Source organism: Pseudopipra pipra, chromosome 8 (genome assembly GCF_036250125.1).
Source record: "Pseudopipra pipra isolate bDixPip1 chromosome 8, bDixPip1.hap1, whole genome shotgun sequence".
In the NCBI taxonomy this organism is placed as follows: domain Eukaryota; kingdom Metazoa; phylum Chordata; class Aves; order Passeriformes; family Pipridae; genus Pseudopipra; species Pseudopipra pipra.
Window position 1 is genome coordinate 28,932,653 of NC_087556.1, and position 9,863 is coordinate 28,942,515.

The 9,863-nt window shown below is 36.2% G+C and overlaps 1 protein-coding gene across 1 annotated transcript in view; it reads left to right on the top strand.

The window, feature by feature from the left end:
• NHLRC2 (NHL repeat containing 2) overlaps positions 1 to 9,619 on the top strand; it is a 32,460-nt gene extending 22,841 nt beyond the window's left edge. Inside the window, exons 10-11 of the mRNA XM_064663376.1 lie at positions 387 to 612; positions 1,960 to 9,619. Coding sequence (XP_064519446.1) covers positions 387 to 612; positions 1,960 to 2,225 — 492 coding nt within the window. The 3' untranslated portion in view covers positions 2,226 to 9,619. The remainder of the gene's footprint in view (positions 1 to 386; positions 613 to 1,959) is intronic.
• Positions 9,620 to 9,863: the final 244 nt, after the last annotated feature.

The window sequence follows — 9,863 nt, forward strand, 5'->3', positions numbered from 1 at the left end:
GGATTTTACTACCAAAGCATGCAGTTTACCACCAGATTAGAAGAAAACACCTTTACATTTTATTTCAAGTAAAAATGTAATGCAACTATTAAAATGTTAAATTAAGGGATTCTCTAAAGTAGTTATGGATTTTTTGGTTTTAATAGTAAATATTGCTTTTATTTGGATAAATCAGGGGGGTTTTCATTTTAAAAAAAAACATTTCATCCTTCATTTTATTTTTGTAGTATTATTGCACTCTGTCAGAAAGTTTTAGGCCAAAAGCCATAATATCATGTGTCATTTTTCCTTGTCCTTGTCAGCTTTGAAACTGTAATTGTATTGTGAAAGCCCATTTGCTTTCAGTACAAATAAAAATAAATATTTTGCTTGATTTCTTCTTATAGTTACCTATCCTGAAGCCAGAAGCATGTGATGTTCCAGATAACCTGCCTGTACAAAAGGATAAAATAACAAACCTTCCAAAACTGCCTAAATCCGCACCAAATGTTCAACTTCCTGCAGTAACTGTAGCTCCTGGCCAGACAATTCAGTTTTTACTAAACTTGACTCTTCCTCCAGATTCAAAACTGAATGAAGAAGCACCCAATTCCTGGTTTATCACAGCAGAAGGTAGCATGCCTATGTTTTAGCAGTTGAACAGGAGTAGTTAAGATAGGGTTATATCATCTTGTCCTGCAGTACAGGGGATCTCAGTCTGATGAATCAAGATGTCCCTCACAGTCCCGTGTTCACATTTGACCTTGTGATGCAATACGTGGTATTTAGAGTTGATACATTTAACAGCTGGAGTGCAAATATTAGAAAAAGCGAACACCTGTTAGACTGCTTGGGCTTGAAGTATTAAATGCTGCATTATTTTATGTTTTTTAAACTTCCTTGGAATGAGCTGCCAAAAAGGGCTTGAAAAGGTACTGATCCCCTTCGGTGCTTGCCCTTTGTCTCTATGTACAGCTCATTCCAGACCTACTGTCTGTTTCTGGGAGAAAGCTTACCATGAAGATAAAGCATATTCCTGAAAGAAATTCCTTTTTTTTGGCTCTTGTCTCTTCCAGAAGGTATTTGAGATACATTTATACCTAACCACTTTGAACCTCCTTTCTTATAATTCATATTTGCATAATTATACTTGTAAAATACTATACAGACACTGCAGTGTGTTTATACGCCTTATTATTTAATGTAGTTTCTTATCCCAGTTTGTGATTTTGGGGTACAAATAGGCTGTTTCCAGGAGAGTTGGCATACTTTTTAGCCTACAGAATCTCCGAATATTGTTGAAGTAAAGATATATGTGATGGCTTCAAGGGTTAGTAAAAATTGGAAATGTAAGCAAGTGAAATTTGTCTTTTCAAGCTCATAAATTCTAGAGCCATCTTTTAGGTATTTTCTAAAAAGCCAAAAAGAGCACTTCATCCATCTCACAGTAGAATACAGAGTACAATGCAGTGAGTTAAGTGTATGTATTGTGCAAGTCATTTTTCAGTTCATGTGCTCTCAAATATTTAAGTAATGTAAAACTTGAGTTTTGTTCTCACAGTCAGTCTGAGCATTGCTATATTGCACCAACCCACTGGTAAGACCAACACTGCTGTTTGGAAATGTCATAATTTGCCTGCAGTTTTATGCATTTATGGCAGATACTTTACCTGGTGTATTAGATCTCTGATACAAATGTAGGAGCATATAGGAGAAATTGCAGTTCTATTGCAGTTGAATAAGATATGCTGTATACCTGCAGTGCTGACGCAAAGCTGTGGGTCTCTCCATCTTTAAATGACTGATAAAAAAACATTTGTAAATTACTTTTGCTTTTTTTGTTGTTCACAACTGGAAAAATCATGAAGGAAATCTCTGCTAATGTCTCATGTGAAAAGAAAGTCCTTGTTGTCATGTTTTATGTAGGTTTCAGACATGATATTAAATACAGTAATGATAAAATTTTTTGTTCTCTTACAGATAATATGTGGTTGCTTCAAGGACAGTGTCTGACTGGAGAAATCAAGGATGTTTCCTGTCAAACTGTCATTCCCTTTCAGTTACCCAGGAGCTGTGTGTCAGCTGAAGCTGTCCTGGCTGTCAAAGCGTGCCTCTACTACTGCAGCAAAGGTAGCAGTGCCTGTATGATGAAAGGAGTCTCATTCAGCCAGCCTTTACAGATAACTGGTACCAACCAAGGCAGCTCAACTCAAGTTGAACTGATACACACATTTTTAACCAACTAACCCAAAGCCAGCTAATTTCATACTTCATTTTGCTATACACCGTTTCTACAGGATAAAGTAAAAATAGATAACTTTTCTCTGTTTTTTCCTGAAATTTATGACAGAGCTAAGAAATAATATACCTGGTCAAATAAAGTAGAGTTCCCTACAGCTTAATGGGAAAATTTATCATCACAACCTCATTTCTTTGCATTACAGTAGCAGCAATAACATTGTAATACTGTAGACTCTGCTGCCAGTTGTGGACATATTGGATGTCTGCCAACCTGAGTAATGAGCAACAATTTTTAGAGCCCTTTTGAAAGAGCTGGTGTTACTCTGTGATGTTACTGTAAGCTCTTTGCACTGTACATACTGTTAGAGTAGCTAGATCATTCTGGACTAACAGTTCAAAATTCCTTTCGTGCCCTTATTAAATTGTACTAGAATGTTGGAAGGAATAGCCTCCTTCTCCAGTCTGTAAAAGAAGTATCTTGCTTATTTTTCTGTAATGACATTTATGACACGTGTATTTTGAAAATACATGTTAAAATAGGTGCAGCTCTAATTTTATGCAAACTGAGTAACCGCTTTAACTCAATGTGACCGCCTTATATGAAGAGCGTAGGTTCATGGAAAATTTTCTGTGAAAGGAATTGTTCAAGTTTCTACGGAAGAATTCAATGGTGATTTCTAACAAAGAATGTGCCTCTTTGCAATGTATAGATATATATATAAAGAGAAAACACCACAAAACCATGCTGGAGCTTTTCTGATGCATACCAATTTACATTTTATAGAAGGTGGTAGATAATGGTTAAATATCTAAACAGCAAAAATTAAATGTCAACCATTTCAAGCAGGGTGAATCACTTTCCTATTTTTATGATTTCTCTGTAAAGACTTGTGTGAAGTCTTGGGTCTTGAAAATATGTAATATTGTGAAGAATATTTTGTTCTTGAAGTCTGATTCAGAGTCTTTTGAAGTCACTGTTAGTCCCCACTTTTGTAATAGTGGCCACTGAACCAGAATTGTATATTTAATAATGGATTATTTACATTCATGTTTAGAGGTTCTGATCTCCTAACGTTTGTGTCAGGTGCTTGAAGCTGTGTTGCGAAACTCTGCCTTTAGTGGTTAAAGGTTTTGCAAGTAAAATTCCCTCTATTTGCCATAGTAAGTAGCAGGAATACGGGGGAGGGGGGGTGTGTGTGTGCAAGTTTCTTACTTTAACTAGAAGAGTTTCCACCATGCCTCAGTGGTAATTGGATTAGGCTTCACTCTCTGGTCATGATGATCAGTGCTGAGAAGATGATTTTGTTTTAACTTTGAAGATAGTATTTTTCACATATATAATGAAGTGCAGTAGTGAAAGAATTTTTATACAGTCTTTTCTAAAACAGTCACCATTATTCATGACACTTGTCAGTAAACCCCCAGTATCAGTTGTTGTTGCTTTTTCTTACTTAAAGACTGACTGAAATGTTGGTCATGAACCCAGGAGTATTGTTTTAAGGGAACCATATGGGCTGGTGTGGTTTTTCCTTCCATTGAAATGCCAGTCTATCTGAGAGTTCTTTGTGGTACCAGAAATGGTTGTTATCTCACCTGTCAGTAAGGCAAGGGCTGAACTATTATTTTTCTTGTGTTTGGTTTTTAAGCAACTTTCCTAATTCAGTGTTTCAGCCTCTCAATTCTCACATGCCATTTTGAAGAATGAAAAAGTTTTGCTACTTTGTTCACAGATTGCAAATTCTACTGGAAGGATGAAGATAAAGAAACTGAGTTGGGCATGTATTATTGTTTACACTTCAGCACAACTTTCACAATTTTTTGTCTGTTTACCTTTGGAAAGCCAGGAAACCTTAGATCAGCATCTAGATACCCAAAACATTTTCTGTTGCTCTCTGAAAAAAACAAGCATTAGTTTCAGAAGTTCAGAATAAGGAACCAATTTGTTAGTTATCTTGAATGTGTAATTCATCAGGTGGATTTTTTTCTCTCATTTTATTGCATCATGGAATGGCCTGGGTTGGAAGGGGCCTTAAAGATCATGTAGTTCCAACCCCCCCTGCCACGGGGACACCTTCCACTAGCCCAGGTTGCTCCAAGCCCCATCCAGCCTGGCCTTGAACACTTCCAAGAATGGGGCATCCACAGCTTCTCTGGACAACCTGTGCCAGTGCTTCACCACCCTCACAGTAAAGAATTTCTTCCTAATATCTAATCTAAATATACCTTCTGTCAGTTTGAAGTCATTCCCCTATGTCCTATCCCTACATACCCTGTAAAAAGTTCCTCTCCATCTCTCTTGTAGCCCTCCTTTAGGCACTGGAAGGTGCTATGAAGTCTTCCGAAAGCCTTCTTCAGGCTGAACAACCCCAACTCAAATTTTGAGCTAGAATGACGTATTTTTCTATTTCAGTTAGATAAGATCAAATTCTGCCTGTATTCCAGTATTAAAAAAAAATAAATGTTTTTTTATTGACGCTGTTTAATTAATGTATTGCCGTAGGGGAAAGACTGTATTCCTCACTTTATTTAGCTATAGTGTATAATGTTTAACTATAGTATTGTAGTTACATTTTCTGTCTAAATGTTCTGCTCCTTGCTCAGTCTGTGTGTTCACTGTGATTGGCCTTTTGTCATACAGCCTAACACTATGTTTTGTTTGTCCAGGGGACAGCATACACATTCCCAGAGTCACTCCTTCTGTTTCACTTGTAGTGTGCAGACATTTGAATGTTCTGTAATTAGAAAAGCACATTTTTTAAAAGCTTGTGATATTTAGGGATCCTGTTTCCATTTCTTCCTCCGGGGTTTACAAGATGCTCTTACAGTAAAACAGTGAGTGCCATAAATTTCACCAGACAGGCAAACAGTATGGCATGTAAAAGCTACAGAAATTTATTTCATTTAGCTATCAGAAAGCATCTTCAAAATATGATACAGAAAAATAAAAGATGTTACTACTCTGTCTAAATAGTGAAAAATCAGATATATTGATGACTGCTGCCTCTTTGTATGGTAACTTAGCTTTGTGATGTTTCCTGATATAAAAGTTCTAAGCAGGTTGATATGGCTCAGCACTCCCAGACCTCTGTCTTACAGTAAATGTAATTCAAGGCCTTTTCAAAACATGTCTTTCTACTGACTTTAACAGTTTTTGCGTCAGACCTTAATGAAGTAATAATGACTAGCAAATCTCTGAAGAGTATTGGTCATGGTTGATCTGTATAATGGAAACAATGGCATTTTAAGTTCATAGTTGTAGTGTTTGCTTTTCTGGGACAGCTTTTGATTTTGAACGAATATATTAGTAGTTCCATTAAATGGTTTTAGACATTTTATTTAATTGCAGTACAGTAATTTTTATTAGACTAGAAAAAAGATGATGTGGTTTCGAAGAGGGAGCATAGTTAGTTTTAACAGCTGTTCATATTGTTTGAATGCAATAGTATCCTTCTAGTAGTTTGTTCCCTTCTGTTGAAAGAAGGGTAGGGATGGTGACTGTGTAAACCTATTGATGGGCATATATTTGATGCGTACGTTTCTAGTTGATTTCTTTTTGTGTTAGATTCTTACATCATTCTGGGCTTTTCTTCAAAGTTTGTGTTTTGCCTGGTCTTCTGGAAGACCAGGCAAGGAAAACCTCTACAGGTTTTCTACCTGCCAAGCATTACGTTTGTATAATGCTGTGGTAATGTGGTACAAAGCAAGTACAGACCAGATGGGTAATACATGAGAAAGTAGTTTTATAGCATCATGTAAATGCCTTACCCACTTAGAGAAAAGGTGCATATGGCTTCCAGTATATTGTATATATTCTTAATGCACTTTTTTTTATTTTAATAGGCAAATATTGTAGCTAAAACCATAGGTAAAATGTTTTGTTGAGAGAACATCAAGAAAAACATACTCGTTATCTCTTGCTCAGAGGAGGGGGATGATCAGAATGAAGAGACTTTTCTTCTCGTTTAGGGGCATGTCCCTTTGTTCCTTTAATTATTGACTATTTATTTTAGCAAAGAGAGAGGTATTATTGACCACAAATTCTCTTGAATTTTTGATTCCTAACAAGGTTTTCTACATACATGAAAGCTTTAAATGTCTGACTTCATAGAGTTATAGGTGATACATCTAGTTTTAAATGGCTTGTAGTTTAGCAGGCAATAGCAGAGATTTATGTACATTCTTAAGATCTGTAATTTTCTAAAATCACTGTTATTCATTAAGACTTACCACAAAGACACATTGGACCTACACTCCGATTGAAGTGTGTTCGTAAACTTTGTTTTGCAAATCAAAAGTAAGGTTTTTTTCCTGGTATAATGTGGGAGAGGAGCTGTGACACATTGTGTGTATGTGTTCTCCAGGCTGTGGTTGTTCTACCTAAGGAAAATTTACCATGTGCAGCAGCTCATCAGCCACCCCCTGGTAACTCTCCACACAAATCTGCCAGCTCAGTTGTTAACGTTATCATTTAAAATTACTGGTTTGTGTTAGCAAATATTTAGTATTTGGAATTTATCATTAGAATTTTCATTGAAATCAGTTTGTCAGGGATTAGAGGAGCTTCTCTGTCCCAAGCAAGGAAAGTGTAAGAATAGTAACAAGTAGTTTGACATAGTTTCTTTTTTTAAGTGAGTTGTGGTTATTTTTTAATTAAATCACCACATCTGTTTTTGTATTCAACAACAGATCATGAATTTAAAACAATATTTCTAATATATTACATTCCATTGTGTTCGTATAACCAAATTTGATTACTCTCTTCCATCAGAAGCAGCTTATCTACATTTTGTAATTTTTGTGCTACGATAGGTAAAATCACGACTCTCATTAAGGATTAGGATTCATTCCTGTTCAGGATTCAGCGCATCTATCACTGAGTTTCCAAGTTTATCTTAGTTTCTTTGACATACTGCCATGGGGATTTTGGTTGGGTTTTTGAGCCTGTCTTTTCTTCCTGTAGTTTCCACAATGAAATGCAACCAGTATCTTGTTACCACGGAAGGATCCGAGTAGGAAAGATAATTCCCTCCACCAGCTGCTTGCCCTTCCCCTGCTGTAGGGGTGGGGATGTAAACAGCAAGTTTTAGGGAGCATTAGAATAACATTATGTCCTCAGGTGAGATTCGTCAGGCTTTACAGTGATGCAGCTACTGTCAGAATTTTTACCTTTACCTCTGGCCCTGTCCAGCAAGGTCCTGAAGTTGTTTCCAGATGTCCCAGAACATCCCGTCAAACTTGAGTAGCCTGTGCAGGGATTCTGATGGCTCTTGGTTTCAGGAAACTTTGATGCTATAGGTTAAATAATTTATCTGTTATGTAATTTGCTGTCTTGTTGCAGGTTGCACTTAATTGGAATCAGGTAATTCACTTTTGTCTCAGATGAGAAGCAAGAAAACTGGGGTGTAAGTGGAGGAATGTTTGCGTAGCTATAATTAATTACTTTTTGCTTAGTTTACCTCTTTGGTGGTCCATTGCTTTCATGTGTACCAGGGAACTCTTTGTCCAATTGCAGGCTCTAGGTCTAAGCAAAAGAATTGCAACTATTTTTCAAGTCTTGCCTAGTTCCTTTGAAATATTGACCATTGTGAGCTAAAGAAATCCCATTTGAAAAAATCTGTTTATACATGTACCTTAACTTAATGCTCTGTACTCAACATGACTCAGAAAAGTGATAATTCACACATGCATTCTTTCCCATTTTGACTAAGTATTGAGCAACTCAACCCATCTGGCCATTGTCAGACTTCATAGAAAGCAAGACAACAATTCCCAATTTGATTTTTAATTCCCTAATTGATGTCTTTATAGAAATTAAGGGCCTATTTCCCAAGCTTTTGATTAAACTGAAATCCTTGGTTTTGAACTGTACATTTAAGGAATCTGTCCTGAGAGTTGCCTATATCAGATTTTAAAAATTTTGAATTGATAGTAAAGTGGAGGAACAGAATTGCTAAATGTTTTATATATTGAATATTCAAAATTTTCTAATTTCACTTTTAAAGTAGAATTAGAACAATTAAAACATTCTCTTCTCTAAGTCATTACCATTAATGTACCATTAATCATTGTATCATTAAAACCTGTGATGGATCTATGTGATTTTATGAAGAAAACAAAGAAAAATAAGGTAGTTGTAAAACTGTGACTGAGCGAAATCCAGGTGCTCCAAATTAGCGGCAAATGTCCTTAGGGCCAGGAGTTCAGCCCAATGTGACAGAAATTCTGCCTTTTCATTACATCATGATGGCTGAAGGAAAAATATCAGTGCCTTTTGTAACAATACTTGAAAGTGTTTCTTTACAGAAATCTGGAGTACTGATTGAAATAAGGTATTTGAATTTCATGGTTCGCAAGTTTCACAGGGGTTTAATTCTACTAATTCTAAAACTGTGAAGAGTTTTCCTTCTTCATGTTTTTGAATTAAGTTGAAATTAAGGTGCTTATTTGTCAAGCTACTTTTCTTACAAAATACTTTAAATTGTGGTTGTTTCTTCTTCTCAATCTTGTGAACTTACTTCTGAAACTATTGTTACCTCTTCTGTGCACTTCAGAATAAACTTGGCAGGGAGACTTCAAACAGCTTACTGAAATTGTGGTTTGAGTGAGATGAAAGGCAAAACATGCACTGATCTAAAAGGGCAAAAGTGATGATACTTCTTGGTATTTGAGGGGTGGAGGGTTGGTCTTTGTTTTGGATTCTTTCTCATCTGTTCTACAGATCAGCAGAGATTCTTTTCATGGCAGAAGGTTGTGCGTAGAGATAGTGAGGAAGGATCAGGTTCTCTCACTGTGAAACCATGTAACTTCATTTAGGTTCTGATGCTGGGATATCAAAATCTCAGCAGTGTAATACTAGTGAAGAAAGTCACATTTGAGCACTTAACACCTTAATAAATGTCTCCATGTGGTTTAAGGGGAAAGACAGGAATTTTTTTCTTTTTCTTTGAGAATTTCAGGGTTGCTCTGTGGACCTTGGGATATTTTTGTCTGCTCTTTGAGATACTAAACCTTTGTTTTTCCATTACATGTGATGCAAAGCCTTTCAAATATCTGAACGTTTAAAAGATGTGCTTTATATTTATGGTTACATAATATGCTAAGCATTAAAACGAAAGCACTTCATCTACAGTAGGTAATGTAAATGCTTCACAGAGAGTGTTGCCTGACAGCGTTCTTAACAATATTCATGGATTATGATCATTTTTAAATAAAAGGTAAATGTCTTGTGATATTATAAGAACAAATAAATACACTGTAGAAGAAATGTCAGCCTCGGATATCAATCCAACAAATAAACAGCGATTAAAGAATGTACACTTTTCTTCTGTGAAATCTCTTTCTCCCTGTAAAGCTTTTTCATGGAAAAATAAACATTAAAAAATTTTATGTTTTCTTTCAAGGCTGAGTTTGTCTGTCAATCTTTGCGTGAACATAGATCTAGAAGTTATGAAAAGTGTCTGCTGTAAGGTGTTACAGCTTGATTAGAATCCTTTAATTAAAAAATACTCTTCGTTTCACACCTCCTTTTCCCCCTGTCTCTGCAGCCGTGGGTGTCAGACATTCCATCGGTGACCCAAGGGTCAGTAAAATAGTGTGAGTCATGAGGACTCCCCACCTTCAGGATTACCCACGGGTCTGAAAAC